Below are 26072 nucleotides of genomic sequence, written 5' to 3'. Positions count from 1 at the left end.
ATTCAAAACACATAGACAACAGATCTGTAGAACAAGATATCCCCTCAACCTCCAAAATGTGAGTGGGTGGAAGGAGACAAAACACCATCTTCCACCAGACCAATGAGGTGTCTGCATTTGTGTAGAAATCCGAGGAAAGCAATGAGGTGACTGGTGGAGAAAGCTGGGGGCATCATTTCTATGAGAACTTCCTAAGGAACCCACTAGAGGTTGACAGCCAACCAAAGTAGTGGAGAGATGTGAATATCGGGACTAGTAAGGTCATTAAATACATACTTACAGAAGAATTAAGACTCAATAATGTTCATGAAGAGAGTCTATGAACCCTCTATATGCTGTGACAATAGACCTATTATATATCAGGAAGGACAAAGGAAAGAACACACGAAAAGCAGAGTAAGCTTGATCAGTACCTTAACATGATTCAGTGCAAATGCAAGGATATTGCTTAAACTTAACTGCTGGGGATAGGGAAGTGGGGAGGAAGGAAAGAAGGAAATAAACTAATTTTATTATGACTATTACTCATAGTAAGAAATCTATAGGCAATAATAAAAAAGGGTGGGGACCATGGCTAGTAGTCTAAGGTCTTGATATAAGGTAACTATTAGAGCAAAAAACATAAAGCTTTTTAAATGCAGAACATATAATAAGAGAGAGGGAAAGGGATAGACAGGTTGCAGAAATAAAATAGGTTATTTAATGAAAGACTATGTGTCTAACAAATACATCTACAACAGTAAATAAAATAACAACCAAACAGGTAAGATAAACCTTATACATCTCTTTTAGAGCTACATGTAGAATACATGTAGAATGTGATAAAATAATGCCTGGAATCTGAAAATAACAGGGATGGGGAAAGTGGGTGGGATTAGAGATGGAGGAAGAATGACCACAGGTTGATAATGGTTGGGTGACGGGTACATGGTGTATCATCATACGAATCTGTCTGCTTTGTACATAGATTTCCCATAATAAAAAGTTAAAACTGAAATGTGCTGAGGGAAGGCTAAATATCTTAATGAGTTAAAAATGTGCAATCACCAAAATGTCCATACACACGGACAGAGTAAGTGTGGAATGACCAACAGTGGTGTTTCTCTGGGCAAAAGGAGTGTTCAGTTCAGTTCAATTCAGTCATTCAGTCGTGTCCGACTCTTTGCAACCCCATGGATCGCAGCACGCCAGGCCTTCCTGTCCATCACCAACTCCCGGAGTTCACTCAGACTCACGTCCATTGAGTCAGTGATGCCATCCAGCCATCTCATCCTCTGTCGTCCCCTTTTCCTCCTGCCCCCAATCCCTCCCAGCATCAGAGTCTTTTCCAATGAGTCAACTCTTCACATGAGGTGGCCAAAGTACTGGAGTTTCAGCTTTAGCATCATTCCTTCCAAAGAAATCCCAGGGCTGATCTCCTTCAGAATGGACTGGTTGGATCTCCTTGCAGTCCAAGGGACTCTCAAGAGTCTTCTCCAACACCACAGTTCAAAAGCATCAATTCTTCAGCGCTCAGGTTTCTTCACAGTCCCGCTCTCACATCCATACATGACCACTGGAAAAACCATAGCCTTGACTAGACAGACCTTTGTTGGCAAAGCAATGTCTCTGCTTTTGAATATGCTATCTAGGTTGGTCATAACTTTTCCTCCAAGGAGTAAGCGTCTTTTAATTTCATGGCTGCAGTCACCATCTGCAGTGATTTTGGAGCCCAAAAAAATAAAGTCTGACACTATTTCCACTGTTTCCCCATCTATTTCCCATGAAGTGAGGGGACCAGATGCCATAATCTTCATTTTCTGAATGTTGAGTTTTAAGCCAACTTTTTCACTCTCCTCTTTCACCTTCATCAAGAGGCTTTTTAGTTCCTCTTCACTTTCTGCCATAAGGGTGGTGTCATCTGCGTATCTGAGGTTATTGATATTTCTCCTGGAAATCTTGATTACAGCTTGTGCTTCTTCTAGCCCAGCGTTTCTCATGATGTACTCTGCACATAAGTTAAATAAGCAAGGTGACAATATACAGCCTTGATGTACTCCTTTTCCTATTTGGAACCATTCTGTTGTTCCATGTCCAGTTCTAACTGTTGCTTCCTCATCTGCATATAGGTTTCTCAAGAGGCAGGTCAGGTGGTCTGGTATTCCCATCTCTTTCAGGATTTTCCACAGGTTCATGACTTTGTACAGGAGACAGGGATCAATACCATCCCCATGGAAAAGAAATGCGAAAAAGCAAATGGCTGTCTGGGGAGGCCTTACAAATAGCTGTGAAAAGAAGAGAAGCGAAAAGCAAAGGAGAAAAGGAAAGATATAAGCATCTGAATGCAGAGTTCCAGAGAATAGCAAGAAGAGATAAGAAAGCCTTCCTCAGCGATCAATGCAAAGAAATAGAGGAAAACAACAGAATGGGAAAGACTAGAGATCTCTTCAAGAAAATTAGAGATACCAAGGGAACATTTCATGCAAAGATGGGCTCGATAAAGGACAGAAAAGGTATGGACCTAACAGAAGCAGAAGATATTAAGAAGAGGTGGCAAGAATACACAGAAGAACTGTACAAAAAAGATCTTCACGACCCAGATAATCACGATGGTGTGATCACTGACCTAGAGCCAGACATCCTGGAATGTGAAGTCAAGTGGGCCTTAGAAAGCATCACGACGAACAAAGCTAGTGGAGGTGATGGAATTCCAGTTGAACTCTTTCAAATCCTGAAAGATGATGCTGTGAAAGTGCTGCACTCAATATGCCAGCAAATTTGGAAAACTCAGCAGTGGCCACAGGACTGGAAAAGGTCAGTTTTCATTCCAATCCCAAAGAAAGGCAATGCCAAAGAATGCTCAAACTACCGCACAATTGCACTCATCTCACATGCTAGTAAAGTAATGCTCAAAATTCTCCAAGCTAGGCTTCAGGAATACGTGAACCGTGAACTTCCAGTTGTTCAAGGTGGTTTTAGAAAAGGCAGAGGAACCAGAGACCAAATTGCCAACATCCGCTGGATCATTGAAAAAGCAAGAGAGTTCCAGAAAAACATCTATTTCTGCTTTACTGATTATGCCAAAGGGAGTGTGGGTACCATTTATTTGTTTCTATAGTTTTGGTTGTAGAGTCTTACTTTCCAACCATAGATATATATTTGGGGAGTGGTAAAGTGACTGTGCTGGAAAAAATTGAGAAGGACTAAATGCACAGTACCGTGAGGAAGGAGTTCAAAGAACACCCCATCCTTTGAATGTTTTATTTGAAAACATTCAAAACCATGCTCAAGATAAATTACTATTGAACATTTGTTGAAAGGTTGGGCAGGACCAAGTGCATTGTCCTTTTAAGCCCAGTAATTTGGGCAGGGCGCTCAGCCTTACTTGCTTGCGGGACTGGTGAGCACACGTGGCCACAGCCATTGCTGACGCACTTCTCTCCTGCCGCGCAGTCCTGGTCTCCTCGGCACTGGTCCACACAGACACCTTCACGGTCAGAAAAGACTGGGCTGAGACACTTAAATTATAAATATTTATAAATGACCATGGCATAACAACAGCAGCATACACTTTGATCTAGGACTTCGCTGTTTAAATATGATCTAACATAGAACCTCATCTGACCCTAACGGCAAATAATAGCTGAGGTTTGCCAGGGGTATTTGGAGTAATTCCTTAGGACTGAAGTCTTTGTAGGAAAGAAAGATGCAAGGAAAGCAGGTTAACAGTAACCCCAATGATCTTTAACCAGTAGGTTTTATTTTTAGTATTTTATAGATGAGGCCTTTGAGAGATTGTCTGGTCATGGCAGATTGTCTGGAGATTGTCATGGCAGAGTTGGGACTTAAATTCTGGGTTCTTTGCCTCTAAAGCACATGTCCCTTTTTCTATACAATTCAGTGAAATTAACCTTGAATATAGAGTTGAGGCCCTAAAGGTCCAGAAATTATTTCTGATGCAAGTAGAGGATTTACTGGATTCTAATCCCTAAAGAAGGTCTCAATGTGACTTTTTGATACTCATAGAGACAGAATTTAAAGATGGAGGCAGCCCTGGAAGCCGCATCAAAACCTTTGGCAAAAGAACAATGTCTCAACCAACAATCACATCACCACCACCAAGAGAATTCTCACTGTGGGTCCTGCTGCAGGGTTGACCTGCTTCTGCCCACCTCACAATTCATCTCCTCACTTTTATCACCTGTAACTGGGTGACTGATGTATGGCCTGGGCAAGTGAAGAGAGGCTGGACTAGACAAGAGACTCCAGACACAGTGATTACCATAAACACCTCAGGCATTCCGGTGTGTTTCTCTGGATGAGCACACAATTGTGCCAGATCAGATCGCGCCCTGCACTTAACTCTTCCAGGACAGAGCAGGGTGCAGAGAGTCAGGACTCACCTACACTCATCAGCGGGGAGCAGACTCGCTGACAGCCATCCTGGACGCACTGTTTTCCTCTCCCGCAATCCCTGTCTTCACTGCACTCGCGGCTGCAGATGGCTGATGAGCGGAAATATGCGGTTAAAAGCTCTTCTCTTATAATCTCAAAATAAATACTTCAAATGCCTTTACAATATCATTCAAACCCCATCAATTCCCTAGAAATACATCTATCCAGTTATGTGCAGAAAACTACACGATATGACAAAGAAAAACAATTAACTATCATAAATGCAGACAGATGTCGTGTTCATGGATAAAAAGATACAGTGTTTTAAAGATATCAGTTTCTTACCAAATGAAATTTAATACAGTCCCAGTCAAAACCGTAGGAGGATTTGTCACAAAATAGACAAGCTGACTCTGAAATTTTATACGAAAGTTCACCAAAATCAACAATTATCAAGATAGGAATCGAGATAAGTTTAGCAAACTTGCAGGACTGAAATGTGGTTGGATGAACTGGGCTCTCTGTATGAAAAAATAGAAATCTTGTCTCCTACCTCACACCACACAACAAATCTGTTCAAGTAAGTTATAGATCTACTCCTACTGCTAAGTCACTTCAGTCGTGTCCAACTCTGTGCGACCCCATAGACGGCAGCCCACCAGGCTCCCCCGTCCCTGGGATTCTCCAGGCAAGAACACTGGAGTGGGTTGCCATTTCCTTCTCCAATGCATGAAAGTGAAAAGTGAAAGTGAAGACGCTCAGTTGTGTCCGACTCTTAGCGACCCCATGGACTGCAGCCTACCAGGCTCTTCCGTCCATGGGATTTTCCAGGCAAGAGCACTGGAGTGGGGTGCCATTGCCTTCTCCAAGGGAAAGGTAAAGCAATAAAGCTTCTAGAAAATGCTATAAAAGATAGCTTCAAGACCTTGGGATAGGTAAATATTTCTTAAATTTTACAGAAATATTATTGACCATGAAAATAGATAGGTAGATGGAATCTCATTTAAATTAAATCTTATTCAATCGTCATTGAATGACAACATTAAGATAGAGAAAAGACAAGCCTCATTCAGAGAAAATGTTTATAATACACATATACAACAAACAATTTGGATCCAGAGTTCCTTACAAGTCAGTAATAACAATTCATAAACTAAGAGAAAAATGGGGGAAAGGATTCAGCAGACACTTCATAAAGGAGATAATTGGAAGTTGTGAGACAAAAATAATGTCAGATTCTGAGAAGGTGGTTTTTATTGTGCAGGTTAGCATAGTTTTTGAACCTTCTAGAATCTCCCTATAAAAACACAGCAATCAAAATAGCATAATTCAAAACACATAGACAACAGATCTGTAGAACAAGATATCCCCTCAACCTCCAAAATGTGAGTGGGTGGAAGGAGACAAGACACCATCTTCCGCCAGACCAATGAGGTGACTGCATCTGTGCAGAAATCCAAGGAAAGCGATGAGGTGACTGGTGGAGAAGACTGGGGACATCATTCCTACGAGAGCTTCCTAAGGAACCCACTAGAGGTTGACTGTCAGCCAACCAAAGTACTGGAGAGATATGAAAATTGGGACTAGTAAGGTCATTAAATACTTACAGAAGAATTAAGACTCAATAATATGAAGAGAGTCTATGAACCCTCTATATGCTGTGACAATAGACCTATTAAATATCAAGAAGGACAAAGGAAAGAACACACGAAAAACAGAGTAAGCTTGATCAGTACCTTAACGTGATTCAGTGCAAATGCAAGGATATTGCTTAAACTTAACGGCTGGGGATAGGGTAGTGGGGAGGAAGGAAAGAAGGAAATGAGCTAATTATATTATGACTATTACTCATAGTAAGAAATCTATAGGCAATAATAAATAAAAGGTGGGGACCATGGTTAGTACTCTAAGGTCTTGATATAAGGTATCTATTAGAACAAAAAACATGAAGTTTTCTAAATGCAGAACATATAATAAGAGAGAGGGAAAGGGATAGACAGGTTGCAGAAATAAAATAGGTTATATAAGGAAAAACTATGTGTTGGATAAATACATCTACAGGAGTAAATAAAATAACAACCAAACAGATAAGATAAACCTTATACATCTCTTTTAGAGATATACATAGAATTTATATGTGATAAAATAATGCCTGGAATCTGAAAATAACAGGGATGGGGGAAGTGGGTGGGGTTAGACATGAAGGAAGAAAGACCACACGTTGACAATGGTTGGGTGATGGGTACATGGTGCATTGTTCTACCAATCTGTCTGCTTTGTACATAGATGTCCCATAATAAAAAGTTGAAACTGAAATGCGCTGAGGGAAGGCTAAATATCTTAATGAGTTAAAAATGTGCAATTACCAACATGTCCATACACATGGACAGAGTAATGTGGAATGACCAACAATGGTGTTTCTCTGGGCAAAGGGAGTGTGGGTACCATTATTTGTTTCTATAGCTTTGGTTGTAGAGTCTTACTTTCCAACCATAGATATATATTTGGGGAGTGGTAAAGTGACTGTGCTGGAAAAAATTGAGAAGGACTAAATGCACGGTACCGTGAGGAAGGAGTTCAAAGAACACCCCATCCTTTGAATGTTTTATGTTGAAAACATTCAAAACCATGCTCAAGATAAATTACTGTTGAACATTTGTTGAAAGGTTGGGCAGGACCAAGTGCATTGTCCTTTTAAGCCCAGTAATTTGGGCAGGGGGCTCAGCCTTACTTGCTTGCGGGGCTGGTGAGCACACGTGGCCACAGCCATTGCTGATGCATTTCTCTCCTGCCGCGCAGTCCTGGTCTTCTCGGCACTGCTCCACACAGATACCTTCATGGTCAGAAAAGACTGGGTTGAGACACTTAAACTAAAGAAATGCTTATAAATGACCATGACATAACAATAGCTGCGTATACTTTGATCTAGGACTTCGCTGCTTAAATGTGATCTCACATAGAACCTCATCTGACCCTTCCAGCAAATAATAGCTGAGGTATTTGCAGGGGTATTTGGAGTAATTCCTTAGGACTGAAGTCTTTGTAGGAAAGAAAGATGCAAGGAAAGCGGGTTAATGGCAACCCCAATGATCTTTAACCAGTAGGTTTTATTTTTGGTATCTTATAGATGAGGCCATTGAGAGATTGGCTGGTCCATGGCAGAGTTGGGACTTGAAGTCCCAATTAACTTCAAGGCAATTCCAGTTCTTTGCCTTTAAAGCACATGTGCCTTTTTCTATACAATTCAGTGAAATTAACCTTGAATATAGAGTTGAGCCCCTAAAGGTCCAGAAATTATTTCTGATGCAAGTAGAGGATTTACTGGATTCTAATCCCTAAAGAAGGTCTCAGTGTGACTTTCTGATACTCATAGAGACAGAATTTAAAGATGGAGGCAGCCTTGGAAGCTGCATTAAAACCTTTGGCAAAAGAACAACGTTTCAACCAACAATCACATCGCCACCACCAAGAGAATTCTCACTGTGGGTCCTGCTGCAGGGTTGACCTGCTTCTGCCCACCTCACGATTCATCTCTTTCCAGCTCACTTTTATCACCTGTAACTGGGTGACTGATGTATGGCCTGGCCAAGTGAAGAGAGGCTGGGCTAGACAAGTGACTCCAGACACAGTGATTACCATAAACACCTCAGGCATTCCGGTGTGTTTCTCTGGATGAGCACACAATTGTGCCAGATCAGATCGCGTCCTGCACTTAGCTCTTCCAGGACAGAGCAGGATGCAGAGAGTCAGGACTCACCTACACTCATCAGCGGGGAGCAGACTCGCTGACAGCCATCCTGGACGCACTGTTTTCCTCTCCCGCAATCCCTGTCTTCACTGCACTCGCGGCTGCAGATGGCTGATGAGGGGAAATATGCAGTGAAAAGCTCTTCTCTTATAATCTCAAAATAAATACTTCAAATGCCTTTACAATATCATTCAAAACCCATCAATTCCCTAGAAATACATCTATCCAATTATGTGCAGAAAGGTACATGATACGACAAGAAAAAAAAATTAACTATCTTATAAATGCAGAGAGATGCCATGTTCTTGGATGAAAAGACAGGGTGTTTTAGAGATATCAGTTTCTTTCCCAAATTGAAATTTAATACAGTCTCAGTCAAAATTGTAGAAGGATTTGTCACAAAAATAGACAAGCTGACTCTGAAATTTTATATGAAAGTTCACCCCAACCAACAATTATCAAGATAAGAATCAAGATAAGTTTAGCAAACTTGCAGGACTGAAATGTGGTTGAATGAATTGGGCTCTCTGTATGAAAAAAAAAGAAACCTTGTCTCCTACCTCACACCACACAACAAATCTGTTTAAGTGAGTTATAGATCTATGGGAAAGGTAAAGCAATAAAGCTTCTAGAAAATGCTATAAAAGATAGCTTCAGGACCTGGGGATAGGCAAATATTTCTTAAATTTTACAGAAATATTACTGAGCGTGAAAATAGGTAGGTAGATGGAATCTCATTTAAATTATGAACTTTTCTTAATTGAATGACAACATTAAGACAGAGAAAAGACAAGCCTCATTGAGAGAAAATGTTTATAATACATGTATACAACAAACAATTTGGATCTGGAATTGCTTACAAGTCAATAGTAAGAATTCATATCCTAAGAGAAAAATGGGGAAAAGAATTGAGTATACACTTCATAAAGGAGATATTTGGAAGTTGTGAGTCAAAAATAATGTCAGATTCTGAGAAGGTGGTTTTTATTGTGCAGGTTGGCATAATTTTTGACCTTCTACAATCTCCCCTTAAAAACAGAGCAATCAAAATAGCACAATTCAAAACACATAGACAACAGATCTGTAGAACAAGATATCCCCTCAACCTCCAAAATGTGAGTGGGTGGAAGGAGACAAAAACCATCTTCCACCAGACCAATGAGGTGTCTGCATCTGTGCAGAAATCCAAGGAAAGCGATGAGGTGAGTGATGGAGAAGACTGGGGACATCATTCCTACGAGAGCTTCCTAAGGAACCCACTAGAGGTTGACTGTCAGCCAACCAAAGTACTGGAGAGACATGAAAATTGGGACTAGTAGGGTCATTAAATACATACTTACAGAAGAATTAAGACTCAATAATGTTCATGAAGAGAGTCTATGAACTATCTATTTGCTGCGACAATGTACCTATTAAATATCAGGAAGGACAAAGGAAAGAACATATGAAAAGCAGAGTAAGCTTAACAAGCTTAACAAGATCCAGTGCAAATGCAAGGATATTGCTTAAACTTAACTGCTGGGGATAGGGAAGTGGGGAGGAAGGAAAGAAGGAAATGAACTAATTTTATTATGACTATTGCTCAGTAAGAATTTTTTACTATAGTAAGAAATCTATGGGCAATAATAAAAAAGGGTGGGCACCATGGCTAGTAGTCTAAGGTCTTAATATAAGGTAACTATTAGAACAAAAAACATAAAGCTTTCTAAATGCAAAACATATAATAAGAGAGAGGGAAAGGGATAGACAGGTTGCAGAAATAAAATAGGTTATTTAATGAAAGACTATGTGTCTAACAAATACATTTACAATAGTAAATAAAATAACAACCAAACAGATAAGATAAACCTTATACATCTCTTTTAGAGCTACATGTAGAATACATGTAGAATGTGATAAAATAATGCCTGGAATCTGAAAATAACAGGGATGGGGGAAGTGGGTGGGATTAGACATGGAAGAAGAATGACCATAGGTTGATAACGGTTGGGTGACGGGTTTATGGTGTATCATTCCAGTCTGTCTGCTTTGTACATAGATTTCCCATAATAAAAAGTTAAAACTGAAATGCGCTGAAGGAACGCTAAATATCTTAATGAGTTAAAAATGTGCAATCACCAACATGTCCATACACATGGACAGAGTAAGTGTGGAATGATCAACAGTGATGTTTCTCTGGGCAAAGGGAGTGTGGGTACCATTTATTTGTTTCTATAGCTTTGGTTGTAGTCTTACTTTCCAACCACAGATACATATTTGGGGAGTGGTAAAGTGACTGTGCTGGAAAAATTGAGGACTAAATGCACAGTGCTGTGAGGAAGGAGTTCAAAGAACACCCCATCCTTTGAATGTTTTATGTTGAAAACATTCAAAACCATACTCAAGATAAATTACTATTGAACATTTGTTGAAAGGTTGGGCAGGACCAAGTGCATTGTCCTTTTAAGCCCAGTAATTTGGGCAGGGCGCTCAGCCTTACTTGCTTGCGGGGCTGGTGAGCACACGTGGCCACAGCCATTGCTGACGCACTTCTCTCCTGCCGCGCAGTCCTGGTCTTCTCGGCACTGCTCCACACAGACACCTTCACGGTCAGAAAAAACTGGGTTGAGACACTTAAATACCATGAATATTTATGTTGTAAATGACCATGACCTAATAACATCAGGATACACTTTGATCTAGGTCTTCATTGTTTTAACATGAACCCATAGAGAACCTCATCTGACCCTTTCATCGAATAATATCTGAAGAATTTGCAGGAATATTTGGATTTAAATTCAGGGACATTCCTGTTAAAGCATATGTCCCTTTTGCTATACAAGTCAGTGAAATTAACCTTGAATACAGAGTAAAGCCCCTAAAGGTCAAGAAATTATTTCAGATGAGAATTTATTGGATTCAGATCCCTGAAAAAGTCTCAGTGTGGCTCTTTGATACTCCTAGAGACAGAGTTTAAAGACGGAGGCAGCCCTGGAAGCTGATCAAAGACTTCGGCAAAAGAATAACACCTCCATCATGAATCACATCACCACCACCGAGAGAATTCTCACTGTGGTTCCTGCCACAGGGTTGACCTGCCTCTGCCATCCACATTATGAATCTCTTCCAATCTCACTTTTATACTCTGTAAATGGAGGTTGTCTGGTGTTGTGGTTTGAGCAAGTGAAGAGAGGCTAGACTAGATGAGTAACTCCCAAATGTGGCTGATGATAACAATCATCTTTACACTGAACTACAGATAGTAGGGCCTGTTCAGGCCTAATTACTCAGCTTCTCCAGGGGTGAGCCCATACATGTACATTTTAATGAGGGTTCCAGCTGATGCTGAGATGGACTAGAGATTCTTCCAGAGCCAGTATGTCTGACATTTTAGGATTTCATCAGCTTTTGCCAATTTGTGGAGGGAGGTTGGGGACCACAACTCTTCGTCAATATCCAACCATTCATTCATCTGCTCATGGTTCATTTACTTATTCATTCATTCCCTTGTTTCTAATTCATTAGCTTATTCTAAGAAAAACATCAACTCTGTGTAAGGAACAGGACTAGATGTTTCAGGAAGGCAGATTAAAACTGGGATGGGAAATCAAGTTTGCTCTAAAATAACAACAGTTCACAGCACTATGCATGTTTAATAGTAAGTGACATGAGAAAGGGACCGCAAAGACTAGATAGGAGTGGTTTAGTGATTACTGCGCTAGAGAATTAGCTGGGATTTGAACTCACAAATACAGTCACACACCTTGACAAAGACCATCCAATGGGGAAAGAATGGTCTTTTCAATAAATGGTGCTGAGAAAATGGACGTCCACACACAAAAGAACAAATTGGGATTACTGCCTCAAATCATATGCATACATACATACCTATAGTATGGGCTTCCCTGGTGGCTCAGACAGTAAAGAATCTACCTGCAATTTGAGAGACCTGGACTCAATCCCTGGGTCAGTAAGATCCCCTGGAGAAGAGAGTGGCTACCCATTCCAGTATTCTTGCCTGGAGATTTCCATGGACAGAGGAGCCTGTTGGACTATAGTCCATGGGGTTGCAAAGAGTGAGACACAACTGAGTAACACACACCCATACAATATACACACACATATACACAAATTCACTCAAAATGGATCAAAGACCTAAATGTAAGAGTTAAAACTATAAAACTCGTAGGAGGAAACATAGGTATAAATCTTTGTGACCTTGGATTGGGCAATGGTTTCTTAAATATGACACCCAAAACAAAAGCAAAAAAAGAGGCATATAAGTTGGCCCTCAAAAAATTAAAATCTCTTGTGCATTAAAGAACATTGTCAAGAAAACAGAAAGAAAATCCACAGAGTGGGAGAAAATATTTACAAATCGTATGTCTGATAAGGGTCAAATATCTAAAACATGCTTCTGAGGGGTCTCAGTGGTGAGCAATCTGACTACAGGAGACATGGGTTGGTTCTCTGGGTTAGGAAGATCCCCTGGAGAAGGAAATGGCAATCCACCCTAGTACTCTTACCCGGGAAATCCCATGAACAGTGGAGCCTGGTGGGCTATAGTCCATGCGGTTTCAAAAGGGTCGGACACATCTTAGCAACTAAACAATGACAGCAATCCAGAATATATAATGAATTCCTACAACTCAGCAAGAAAAGGAAAAACCCTCCCATCTTGCAAAGGGAGGGCTTGAATAGACATTTCTTGAACAGATTACATACAAATGAACATTAAGCATATTAAAAAGCACCCAATATCATTAATCACTAGCGAAATGCAAATTGAGACCACAGTGAGGTATCACAGTAAGATATCCCACAATCACAATGATGGCTATAATTAACAGTCAGGTGTCAACAAGTGTTGGAAAGGATGTGGGAGGGATGAGAACTCTCATAGATTGATGTCGGGTAAACTGGTGCAGGCTCTGTGGAAAACAGAGCTTGGCAGTTCCTCAAGAAATTAATCATAGACTTGCCACATGACTCAGCAATTCTACTCCTTGCAAATCCACCCGAGGGAACTGAAAGCATGTTTACACAAAAATTTATACACAAATGCTCATGGCAGCATAACTTGCTTATTAGCCACAAAGTAGAAATAACACAAATGTCCATCAACTGATGAATGTATAAATCATACCTGGCAGAGCTATACGATCCAGCCATAAAAAGGAATGGAGTACTGATAGATGCTATAATTTAGATAAACTTTGAAAATGTTGAAGAAGCCAGACACAAAAGCCCACATTGTTATATAATTTCTTTTAGAAATTATATGATATGAAATATCATATAATATTTCTAGATTATATCATATCATATTTCTAGATATGAAATATCTAGAATAGAAAAATGCTTCAAAAATGGAAAGTGGATTAGAAGGGGGTGGGGGGAAGGGAGGAAAGAACAGGGAGTTTGACAATGGATATGGGCTTTCTTTAGGGGGTGATGAATGGTCTGCAATTAGATGGTGGTGATGGCTGCACAAAGTTGTGAATATATTAAAAACCACTGAGGGGTACACCTTAAAATGGTAAATTTTACCTCAGTAAACACACACAAGCAAACACAGAGCTTGAGACCTCAGAGAGCCTGATTTAATTGGTCCAGCCGAGGGTCTTGGCATTGGTCTTTTTAATACACTTCTGGGGTGATTCTAAAGTATTGGCAGAGCCTCTTCCTACCCAAAATGTGGTCTGTAGGCCAGCGTCATCAGCATCACTTAGAAGCTTGTTAAGAATGCAGAATTTTGGACCCCATCCCAGACCTGAATCACAGTCTGCAGTTTAACAGGATCCTTGGGTAAGTCCTGTCATATTAAAGTTTGAGAACTACTGCACTAGTCTAGAAGAACTGAGTGTGTCCGTTATGTTTATGATGGAAATAGTACACTGGGGCTTTCAAGGATTAAGGAGATTTCCACAGTCTGGGGTTGGGGAGGTTGTCACATAACAGAACATATTTACATTTTGAAGAAATCAATCGCCTGATTAGAGCTGCACTTTGGGAAGAACAATCTCACACTCAAGCATAGAGTTGGCTGGAATTCAACACACAACATGCGTTTTAGAGGAGAAAGAGTTTCAAGAGTATTGCAAGGGTCCAGGTATGTAACTAGGGTGGTGGCGATCAGATCGCAAAGGCTATAAAAGAAACTGTGAAAGAAGATTTGACAAAGTCTGGTCATTGATGATACAGGGGGAGCAAGACAGCCAGAGAAATCATCTTTGGCTGTGGAAGTGTAGGAAAAGAAAGCCAAAAGCACAGAAAAGGAAGAGCAAAGAGAAGCCGTGGAAGAGGGTTTCAGATTGAAAAATCGTGAACAATGTCAGATTCTGCAGAAATACCAAGGAGGTTGACTATGGAAGAAAATTATTAGATTGTCAACCAGGAAGATATTGATGCTTTGGGAGAGTGAAGTTGGGGGATAATTGATGGAGGGGGGTTGTTGTTGGTGATTGTAGTGGTGGTGGTGGTTGAAGCGATATTAGAAGGGCTCAGGTGTGGTTGGTAACTGTCAAGAAAGACAGAAAACAGAAGTGGGTTCAGAAGCAAGTTTCTCAACAATGCAGAAATGTATTTGCTTGTAGGTAGAAGCAAACGGAGAGAAGAGGGTGGAGATGCTGGGAACAGACACAGAAGCTGATGGAGCAGAGTCAGAGGAGGAGGTGAGGAAAGTGCAAATGGAGAGGTTGGCCTTTGGAGAAAGGGAGAGAGGAGGTCGGCGGACACAGAGGGATGCTGGCATGGGGACTCGTGGGGAAAATTAAGGTGTGCCCCAGCCTCTCCTCGTGTGGACTGTTCTCCAAGTTTACCCATCCCCACTCCATCCCCTCTTTAGATTGCACAGGACAGTCCTAGATTCTCTACTTTCTGACTCTCTTGTTCTGAGAGGTGGGACGAGACTTACCAATTGCCTGGAGTCTTGTGTTGAGGGTGAGGAGACTGGCCAGGAGGAAGAGACCGCCCAACTTCATGTTGCTAGTTGAGGACATCATGTGCAGACGAGGCACATGTGTAAGGCTCAGGCAGCTGAGATTTATACGCTGCTGGACAGAGAGCCTGGCCTGCGTTCAAGGCCACCATCAGCGTTTAGGAAACTTGAAACTTGGACCTCTGCCAAGCAGCTGACTTTGCTGGGAAAAAAAGAACCAAAAAAAAAAAAAAAACCTCATGAACTCTGTGTGGTGTTGGGCAATGTTTGTTTTCCAAGCAAGTTCTTTGAGACATGGTTCTTAGTGTAATTTAAAAAAAAAAATCTATCAGATGAGAAAGCAAGAGATGTGAGGGCGGGTGAAGAAGACAGTGATAAAAGATAGATGAATATAGATAGACAGATAGACAGATATATAGAAGCCACGCCATGCCAAGTGGCTTCAGTTGTGTCTGACTCTTTGCTGCCCCATGGACTGTAGCCCACCAGGCCCCTCTGTCCATGGGATTCTCCACGCGAGAATACTGTAGTGGGTAGCCGTTTTCTCCTCCAAGAGATCTTCCCAATGCAGGGATGGAACCAGAGTCTCATGCACTGCAGGCAGATTCTTTAGCATATGAGCCACGACGGAAGCTCATAGATAGAAGAGGTAACTCAATAACCTCTGTGTGCAAGGTGCTTTCCTCTTTAAGCATCACAACTGAGGTACCACAAGGTTAAACCTCAAGCTTGCTTGAGGTTACAGAGCTACTAAATGGGGTTCAGACTCAGATATTATTGGGTTCATATTTCATGACTCCTTTCCTATAACCCCCTCTGTCTCTGCATCAGCACCTGGGTCTAAATATTGTATTGCATCATATGATACTGTTAAGGGACCCATCTTTCTCCTTCTTCCCTAAAGGTGGTGCTAAATATTTGTGCATCTGTATGCTTGTAGATGTATGTGGATGTGGATTGATAGATGCATGAGAGTGCAGAAAATTCTGGAACAATAACCTCTCAAGTAGTACAGGCACTCACCTCCTCTTAGGAATAACAGAGTGAGTTGGGGGATTTGGGTACTCAAGAGGTCTTTAGTGTCAACTGAAATAAGACTAAGGTAAGGAAGATACCTTGACATATTACTTGTACAATTAACAATGAAAGATGGAAGAAAGAAAAACTCCCTAAAATAGGAAGACTAGATTGGAGAGTTGCAGGACTAGTGTCAGGAAGTGCTGTTAGGAGGGCTTATTAAACATATCATATTGCAACATAGAGAAACATATCTATCCAATCTGTCTCCCATACCCCTGACTTCCCCTAAACTCTTTGATACTGTGTTTACCCTACAGGACTTAAGAATCCACCAATTAGTGCTCTTAGTGATGCTGGGAGAGAGATGAGCAAACTTGCCCTGGTTGCCAAGCCCTCTTTCTTCAGTCTGGGTGCCACTGAAAGGCATTTATTCTCTCTTCTCACCTTCACAAATTCTGAAGAAATAAAATTGAAATCCTTCTTGTGCAATCAGTTGAAAAAATAGCTGAGCCAAGTCTCATGCATAAACAAGTTTTGGCTCTCCCCTCTTGCTCCAGCTGTCCTGCACAGAAAGTACCACGATAGGGTCAGAATGCCTCAGCTTTTGCTTTCTTTATCTGGGAAGATGGGACGCTGGGGAGATGAAAACCCAGATGCTCGTTCTAGTAAATCACATGGTTGTAAAGCAGTGCAAACTCCTCTCCGCTTTCGATTTCTCTCTCTAACCCCTTCAATACCTTGAAGTACCCTCACTCTGATCTCTGTCAACAGCATCTACTGGCAAAACCTGCACTGTTGGAGACACCTATGGACTTTATGCTTCCCTGTGCCAAAGTACCACCCAGCAGGGATGGGTTCCACCATAAACTCATGATCAACAGCTTCAACGATGCCCTGCAATTTTAGTACAATTTCAACACAAGCTCCCACTCTTCATAAAGTGAAGTGAAGTGAAAGTCACTCAGTCGTGTCCGACTCTTTGTGACCCCATGGACTATATAGTCCATGGAATTCTCCAGATCAGAATACTAGAGAGGGTAGCCTTTCCCTTCTCCAGGGGATCTTCCCAACCCAGGGATTGAACCCAGGTCTCCTGCATTGCAGGTGGATTCCTTACCAGCTGAGCCACAAGGGAAACCCATTCTTTATCAGGATTATTGAAAATCTTGTCCATGGTTCTCAAACCTCAGTCTCTTCCAGTCCTTCATACTCAGAAGTTGACCTTGACTCCTCCTTTACAGGAAAAAAATTTAAACTACTAAATCAATTTCTTTAAGAGACATAGGACTCTTAGTAGCAAAGTGCCTCTGTTAAGATACCTTTTGGTGAACAATTTCCCCATCCTTATAGGGTGGATTTCTGCAGGTTCTGTGGGTGCAGCACCAAACTGACCATAATCCCATGAATCTGGTCTTGACTTCTCCAAGAAGGTCCACATCTCATCTCTGGGGGTAAGGATGCCTTGGGCACTCTATCTTAATCCTAGATTTAGTGGCTGTTTCTTATATCTGCCACCCTCATACTCTTTAGAATTCTCTTTACTCCTGCTAGTCAATCCCTTAGTCAACAAAAGAGGCCAAAATGCAGTACTTGGGTGCAGTTTCAAAAACAACAGAATGATATCGGTTTGTTTCCAGGCAAACCATTCAACATCAGAGTAATCTAAGTCAATGCCTCAACTACTGATGCCAAAGAAGCTGACATTGACCAGTTCTATGAAGACCTACAACACCTTCTAGAACTAACACACACACACACACACAAAATGTCCTTTTCATCTCAGGAGATTGGAATGCAAAAGTAGGAAGTCAAGAGATACCTGGGATAACAGGCAAGTTTTGCCTTGGAGTACAAAATGAAGCAGGGCAAAGGCCAACAGTTTTGTCAAGAGACCATGATGATCATACCAAACACAATTTTCCAACAACACAAGAGATGACTCTACGTATGCACCTCACCAGATATCTGGTCAACATGAAAATCAGATCGATTATCTTCTTTGTAGTCAAAGACGGAGAAACTCCACACAATGAATAAATACAAGACCTGGAGCTAACTGTGGCTCAGATCATCATTTCCTTATTGCAAAATTCAGGCTTAACTTGAAGAAAGTAGGGAAAACCACTAGGCCACTCAGGTGTGATCTAAATTAAATCCCTTATGATATGCAGTGGAGGTGATGAATAGATTCAAAAGATTAGATCTGATAGACAGAGTGTCTGAAGAACTATGGACCAAGGTTCATAACATTGAACAGGAGGCAGTGACCAAAACCATCTCAAAGAAAAGATGTACAAGAAGGTGAAGTGGTTGTCTGAGTAGGCTTTACAAATAATTGAGGAAAGAGAAGTGAAAGGCAAGGAAAAAAGGAAAAGATATACCCAACTGAATGTGAAGATCCAGAGAATAGCAAGGGGAGATAAGAAAGCCTTTCTAAGTGAATAATGCAAACAAATAGAGGAAAAAAATAGAATGGGAAAGACCAGAGATCTCTTCAAGAAATTGGAGATATCAAGGGAACATTTCATATAAGGATGGGCACAATAAAGGACAGAAAAGGTAAGGACCTAACAGAAGCAGAAGAGATTAAGAAGAGGTGGCAAAAATATTCAGAACAACTGTACAAGAAAGGTCTTAATGACCCAGATAAACTCAATGGTGTGGTCACTCACCTAAAACCAGACATCCTGCAGTGTGAAGTCAAGTGGGCCTTTGGAAGTACTGCTACAAACAGAGCTAATGGAAGTGATGAAATTCCAGCTGAGCTATTTAAAATTCTAAAAGATGATGCTGTTAATGTGCTGCACTCAATAAGTCAGCAAATTTGGAAAACTCAGCAGTAGCCACAACTGGGAAAGTTCAGTTTTCATTCCAATTCCAAAGAAAGGCAATGGCAAAGACTATTCAAACTACCATACAATTTTTCTCATTTTAATGCTAACAAGGTAATGCTCAAAATCCTTCTAGCTAGGCTTTAGCAGGACATGAACTGAGACCATTCATATGTACAAGGTGGGTTTAGGACCTAACAGAAGCAGAAGAGATTAAGTAAAGGTGGCAAAAATATTCAGAACAACTATACAAGAAAGGTCTTAATGAGCCAGATAAACTCAATGGTGTGGTCACTCACCTAGAACCAAACATCCTGCAGTGTGAAGTCAAGTGGGCCTTTGAAATCAAGTGTAGAGGGACCAGAGATCAAATTGTCAAAATTTGTTGGATCATGGAGACAGCAAGGAAATTCCAGAAAAACATCTACTTCTGCTTCATTTACTACACTGGATCCTTTGACTGTGTGGATCACAACAAACTGTAAAATTCTTTAAAGAGATGGAAGTGTCTCATGAGAAACTTGTATGGGGCTCAAGAAGCAACAGTCAGAACGAGACATGGAACAACTAAATGACTGGTTCAAAATTGGGAAAGGAGTACATCAAGACTGTATATTGTCACCCTGCTTATTTAACTTATATGAAGAGTACAGCATGCAAAATGCTGTGCTGGATGAATCCCAAGTTAGAATCAAGATTGCTGGGAGAAATATCAACAACCTCTGATACGCAGTTGATACCACTCTAATGGCAGAAAGTGAAGAGGCACTAAAAAGCCTCTTGACGAGGGTGAAATAGGAGAGTGAAAAATCTGGCTTGAAATTCAATATTAGAAAGAAAACTAAAATCATGGCATCTAGTCCCATCACTTCATGGCAAATAGAAGGGGAAAAGTGGAAACAGTGACATGTTTTATTTTCCTGGGCTCCAAAATCACTGTGTATGGTAACTGCAGCCAGGAAATTAAAAGATGCTTGCTCCTTGGAAGGAAGCCTATGATGAACCTAGACAGCATACTAAAAAGCAGACATATCACTGCCCAGAAAGGTTCATATAGTCAAGTTCAGTTCAGTTGCTCAGTTGTGTCTGACTCTGAGACCCCATGGACTGCAGCACGCCAGGCTTCCCTCTCCATCACCAACTCCCAGAGTTTACTCAAACTCATGTCCATCGAGTTGGTGATGCCAACTCATCCATCTCATCCTCTGTTGTCCCCTCCTCCTTCTGCCCTCAATCTTTCCCAGGATCAGGGTCTTTTCAAATGAGTCAGTTCTTTGCCTCAGGTGGCCAATGTATTGGAGTTTCAGGTTCAGCATCAGTCCTTCCAATGAATATTCAGGACTGATTTCCTTTAGGATGGACTATGGTTTTTCCAGTAGTCATGTATGAATGTGAGAGTTGGACTATAAAGAATGCTAAGTACCAAAGAATTGATGCTTTCAAAATGTGGCATTAGAGAAGACTCTTGAGAGTCCCTTGGACTTCAAGGAGATCAAACTAGTCAATACTAAAATGTATCAATCCTCAATACTCATTGGAAGAGCTGATGCTGAAGCTGAAGCTCCAATACTTTGGCCACCTGAGGGGAAGAACTGACTCATTGGAAAAGACCCTGATGCTGGGAAATATTGAGGGTAGAAAGAGAAGTGGGCAGCAAAGGAGGAGATGATTAGATAGCATCACTGACTCAATGGACATGAATTTGAGCAAACTCTTGGAGGGAGAAAGTGGAAGACAGAGGAGCCTGGCGTGTTGCAATCCATGGGGTCGCAAAGAGTTGGACACAACTTAGCGTCTGAACAACAACAAAGTAAATCCTTTGTTACTCTAATCCCTCTTGCAGTTAGTCATTCTTTATATTAAAGTTACTCTGTTCAAGTGACTGAATGGTCCCTTTCTCCTGGTTGAATCCAGATTGGTACCCTACCAAAGCTAACTCAAGAAGAACTAAATAACCTGATAGCCCTATATTTCTTTGAAAATTGTACCAGTAGCTTAAATGTTTTTTTTGTTTGTTTGTTTTTTTCTGTAAAGGGGGAGGCAAGTGTGAGGGACTGAAAGAGATTGATGTTTGAGAAACACAGACAAGATTTTCAATAGTCCTTTGCAAGAGTGAGAGTTTGTGTTGAAATTGTACTAAAATTGCAGGGCAAAGTTGAAGTCCTATGTGAAGCTGTTGATTATGAATTTATGATGGAATCCATCCCTGCTGGGTGGTACTTTGGTGCAGGGAATCATAAAGTCCATAGTTAGTGTTGGGGTTTTTCTCCCCCAGGACTTGGAAGCAACAAACCTGAAAGGACACTTGGACAGTCTCTTGCAAGGACTGACAAGTTTATTTCTGCAGTCAAGCTTTTTTATAGAAGCAGGAACAAAGAGCTTAAAGTATGCGGCCAGCAGAGCGCATACGGAGTTAACACATAATCAGTAGAAACATTTCAAGGACAGCACGCTCTAAATGACTCATGGGCTTCTCCCACAACCCGCTCTCACAAGTAACATCTCTATTTATTATTAACTCTTGGCGCCAAGCATAACCAAAGGCAGGAGATGTCTTTCTGTCCGTAGCGCAAAGCTGCGTACTTCTGTCCCTTCGCCATTTTCCCAAGGACTTTCTCCTTTTACAGCTATTTTGTACTATGCTTCCCAACAGTTAGGGGTCTCCAACAGTGGGGTTTGGCCAACAGATGTTTTGACAGAGGCCAGAGTTAGGCAACTTCAAGGTAAAGAGGTTAGAAAGAGAAATAGAAAGCAGAGAAGAGTTTACATTGATTTTCAACCACATGATTTACTTGAATGAACATCTGAGTTTTAATTCATCACCCCAGAGCCTTGTCTTCCCAGAGAAAGTGAAAGTTTGGGCATTCTAACCCCACTGTGGTACATTCTGTGCAGGAGAGCTGGGGCAGGGAAGGAAAGCCAAAACTTGTTTACACATGAGAGCTGACATAGATATTTTTTTGACTGATTGCACAAGAAGAATTCCAATGAAGCTTGGAAGAGTGAGTAAGTGCCTTTAAGTGGCACCCAGACTGCAGAAAGAGGGCTGCCATTCAGGGACAGGTTTTTTCATCTCTCTCCCAGCAACGAAAGGAGTACCAGTTGATGGATTCATAAGTCCTGTAGGGTAAACACAGTATCAGAGAGTTTAGGGCAAGTCAGGGGTATGAGAGACAGATTGGATAGATATGTTTCTCTATGTTGCAATACGATAAGTTTAATAAGCCCTCCTAAGCTGAGCACCAAAGAACTGATGCTTTTGAACTGTGGTGTTGGAGAAGACTCTGGAGAGTCCCTTGGACTGCAAGGAGATCCAACAGTCCACTCTAAAGGAGATCAGTCCTGTGTGTTCTTTGGAAGGACTGAAGCTAAAGCTGAAATTCCAATACTTTGGGCACCTCATGTGAAGAATTGACTCATTGGAAAAGACTTTGATGCTGGGAGGGATTGGGGGCAGGAGGAGAAGGGGACAACAGAGGATGAGATGGCTGGATGGCATCACTGACTCGATGGACGTGAGTTTGAGTGAACTCCGGGAGTTGGTGATGGACAGGGAGGCCTGGCATGCTGCAATTCATGGGGTCACAAAGAATCGGACACGACTGAGCAACTGAACTGAACTGAACTGCACTTCCTGACCCTAATTGTGCAACTCTTCAACCTAGTCTCCATATTTTAGGGAGTTTTTCTCTCTTTTATCATTAACTGTTAATTGTGCAAGTGATATATGAATGTCTCTTCCTTACCTTAGTCTTATTTCAGTTGAAATTAAAGACCTCTTGATTACCTAAAGCCCCCAACTCACTCAGTTATTCCTAAGAGGTAGTAAGTGGTGTTACTACTTGAGAGGTTATTGTTCCAGAATTTTTCTGCTACATGCTTATAGATGCACAAATATTTAGCACCGCCTTAGGAAAGAGAGAGAACAAATGTGACCCCTAACAGTATCATACGATGCAATACAATATTTAGACCCAAGTGCTGATGCAGAGACAGAGGGTTACAGGAAAGGAGTCATGAAATATGAAGCCAATAATATCTGAGTCTGAACCCCATTTAGTAGCTTTGTAACCTCAAACAAAAGAGTTGGGGATACCAGACCACCTTACCTGTCTCCTGAGAAACGTGTATGGGGCTCAAGAAGCAACAGTCAGGACCAGACATGGAACAACTGAGTTATTCAAAATTGGGAAAAGAGTATGTTAAGGCTGCATATTGTCACCCTGCTTATTTAACTTATATGAAGAGTACATCATGAGAAATGCCAGGCTGAATGAGTCACAAACTGGAATCAAGATTTCTGGGAGAAATATCAACAACCTCAGATATACAGATGATACCCTTCTAACGGCAAAAAGTGAAGAGAAACTAGAGAGCTTCTTGATGAGGGTGAAAGAGGGGAGTGAAAAAGTTGGCTTAAAACTCAACATTCAACCAGTTGAGTTTGGTTGGCAACCAGTCCCATCACTTCATGGCAAATACATGGGGAAAAAATGGAATCAGTGACAGGTTTTATTTTCTTGGGCTCCAAAATCACTGTGGATGGTGACTGCAGCCATGAAATTAAAAGATACTGGCTCCTTGGAAGAAAAGCTATGACCAACCTAGACAGCCTATTAAAAAGCAGAGACGTCACTTTGCCAACAAAGTTCATCTAATCATAACTATGGTTTTTCCAGTAGTCATGTACAGATGTGAGACCTGGACCATAAAGAAGATTCAGCGCCAAAGAATTGATGCTTTGGAATCGTGACGCTGGAGAAGACTCTTGAGAGTCCATTGGATTGTAAGGAGATCAAACCAGTCAATCCTAAAGGAAATCAACCCTGAATATTCATTGGAAGGACTGATGCTGAAGCTGAAGTTCCAATATTTTGGCCACTTGACACAATAAGAAGACTTACTGGAAAAGACCCTGATGCTGGGAAAGACTGAGGACAGGAAGAGATGGGGGGGGACAGATGATGAGATGGTCGGATGGCATCACTGACTCAGTGGACACGAATCTGAGCATACTTCAGGAGACAGTGAAGGACAGGGAAGCCTGGTGTGCTGCAGTCCATGGGGTCACAAAGAACTGGACACAGCTTAGTGACTGAACAACAACCTCAAGCAAGCTATTTAATCTTGTCATACCTCAGTCGTGATGCTTAAAGAGGAAAGCATTTTGCACACAGAGGTTGTTGGGTTACATCTCCTATATATCATCTATCTATCTTTTCCTCTCTCATTGTCTTTCCCTTTCTCCCTCTCTTACTTTCTCTCATATGATATATTTATTTATTACTAAGGATATATAGTTCCCTTGTCTCAAAAACTGGTTTGGAAAACAAACATTGCCCAGCACCACAAAGTCTGTGAGTTTGTTTTTTCCCAGAAAAGTTCACTGCTTGACAAAGTCCAGGATTCAAGTTACCTAAATGTTGACGGTGGCCATGAACTCTGGCCCAGCCTCTGTTTAGGAGGGTATAAATCTCAGCTGCTTGGGTCTTGCTCCATTATCAGCACACAAAGGCCTCAACTAGCAACATGAAGTTGGGTGGTCTCTTCCTCCTGGCCAGTCTCCTCACCCTCAACACAAGGCTCCAGGCAATTGGTAAGTCTCGTCCCACCTTTCAGAACAAGAGAGTCAGGAAGTGGGGAATCTAGGACCGTCCTGTGCAGTCCAAAGTGGGGATGGAGCGGGGATGGGTAAACATGGAGAACAGTCCACATAAGGAGACGCTGGGGCACATTTTAATTTTCCCCACGAGTCCCCATGCCAGCATCCCTCTGTGTCTGCCGACCTCCTCTCTCTCTTTCTCCAAAGGCCAACCTCTCCATTTGCGCTGCCCTCACCTCCTCCTCTGAACAGCTTCTGGGTCTGTTCCCAGTATTTCTAACCTTCTTCTCTCCATTTGATTCTACCTACAAGCATATAAATTCCTGTATTGTTGAGACAACATTTTTCTGAACCCTCTTCTGTCTTCTCTTTCTCTTTCTTCCAAACCACTGACCCCTGAGCCCTTCCAATAGATCTTCAACCACCACCACTACAGTCACCACTGATACCAAGCCCCCTCCCCCACACTCCACTCTCCAAAGGCACCAATACCTTCTTGATTGACAATCTAATAATTTTTCTTAGTTGTCAATCTCCTTGGTATCTCTGCAGAACTGACATTGTTCAGGATCTTTTCAGTCCAAAACTCTCTCTTTGCTCTCTGACGGCTTCTCTCTTTGCTCTTCCTTTCCTGTGCCTTTGGCTTTCTTTTCTTTCTACCAATACCGCCCCCCAACCTTATAGACTCACAGTTAAACATGATTTCTCTGGTTGCCTTGCTCCTGCCTTGAGTTCAGTCACTAAGTCAACCAGTGAGAATTCCAATCCCACTCTTTGAGACTCCATGGACTGTAGCCCACCACGCTCCTCTGTCCATGGGATTTTCCAGGCAAGAATACTGGAGTGGGTTGCCATTTCCTCCTCCAGTGGATCTTCCTGACCCAGGGATCAAATCCATGTCTCCTGCATTGGCAGGTGGTTTCTTCACTATTGCGCCATCTGGGAAGCCTGCTCCTCCCACTCCGATGTAATCAATGACCAGTCTTTGTGAAATCTTCTTTCACAACTTCTCTTACAGCCTTTCCAAACTGACCTGTACCACCCTAGTTACATGCCTGGACCCTTGCAATACTCTTGGAACTCTCTCTCATCCAAAACACATATTGTGTGTTGAATTCCAGCCAACTCTATGCATGAATGTGAGATTGTTCTTCCCAAAGTGCAGCTCTAATCAGGTGACTGATTTCCTCAAAATGCAAATGTGTTCTCTTATGTGACAACCTCCCCAACTCCTGCCTGTGGAAATCTCCTTAATCCTTAAAAGCCCCACTGTACTGTCTATCTCCACCATAAGCATAATGGATGTACTCATTCCTTCTAGATTAGGGCAGTAGTTCTCAAAGTTTAATATGACAAGAATCATCCAAGGAGCCTGTTAAATTGCAGACTGTGATTCAGGTCTGGAGTGGGGCCCAAGATTACGAATTGTTATTAAGCTTCATGGTGATGCTAATAATCCTGCCAACAGACCACATTTTAAGTAGAAGAGACTCTGCCAGCATTTTTGAATCACCCCAAAAAGCTTGTTAAAAGAAACCAATGCCAACATCCTCTGCTCAGGCTCTCTGAGGTCTCTAG

General features: G+C 41.6%; 2 protein-coding genes across 3 annotated transcripts in view; one reads left to right on the top strand and one right to left on the bottom strand.

Annotated features, from left to right (window-relative positions):
- Positions 1-15120, bottom strand: part of LOC147352597 (uncharacterized) — a 44792-nt gene extending 29672 nt beyond the window's left edge. For both annotated transcript variants that reach the window (XM_086360351.1, XM_086360352.1), the window contains exons 1-6: positions 15018-15120; positions 10602-10703; positions 8132-8233; positions 7106-7207; positions 4383-4484; positions 3365-3466 (exon numbers count right to left, since the gene is read on the bottom strand). In XM_086360351.1, coding sequence (XP_086216477.1) covers positions 3365-3466; positions 4383-4484; positions 7106-7207; positions 8132-8233; positions 10602-10703; positions 15018-15105 — 598 coding nt within the window. In that variant the 5' untranslated portion in view covers positions 15106-15120. The remainder of the gene's footprint in view (positions 1-3364; positions 3467-4382; positions 4485-7105; positions 7208-8131; positions 8234-10601; positions 10704-15017) is intronic.
- An 8451-nt stretch (positions 15121-23571) lies between these two features.
- LOC147352596 (C-C motif chemokine 3-like) overlaps positions 23572-26072 on the top strand; it is a 36809-nt gene continuing 34308 nt past the window's right edge. The window contains exon 1 of the mRNA XM_086360347.1: positions 23572-24488. Coding sequence (XP_086216473.1) covers positions 24422-24488 — 67 coding nt within the window. The 5' untranslated portion in view covers positions 23572-24421. The remainder of the gene's footprint in view (positions 24489-26072) is intronic.

Source organism: Bos grunniens, chromosome 19 (genome assembly GCF_055505025.1).
Source record: "Bos grunniens cultivar Pamir isolate PY7600 chromosome 19, Bosgru_T2T1.0, whole genome shotgun sequence".
Lineage (NCBI taxonomy): Eukaryota > Metazoa > Chordata > Mammalia > Artiodactyla > Bovidae > Bos > Bos grunniens.
This window is presented reverse-complemented; position numbering and strand designations above follow the sequence as displayed.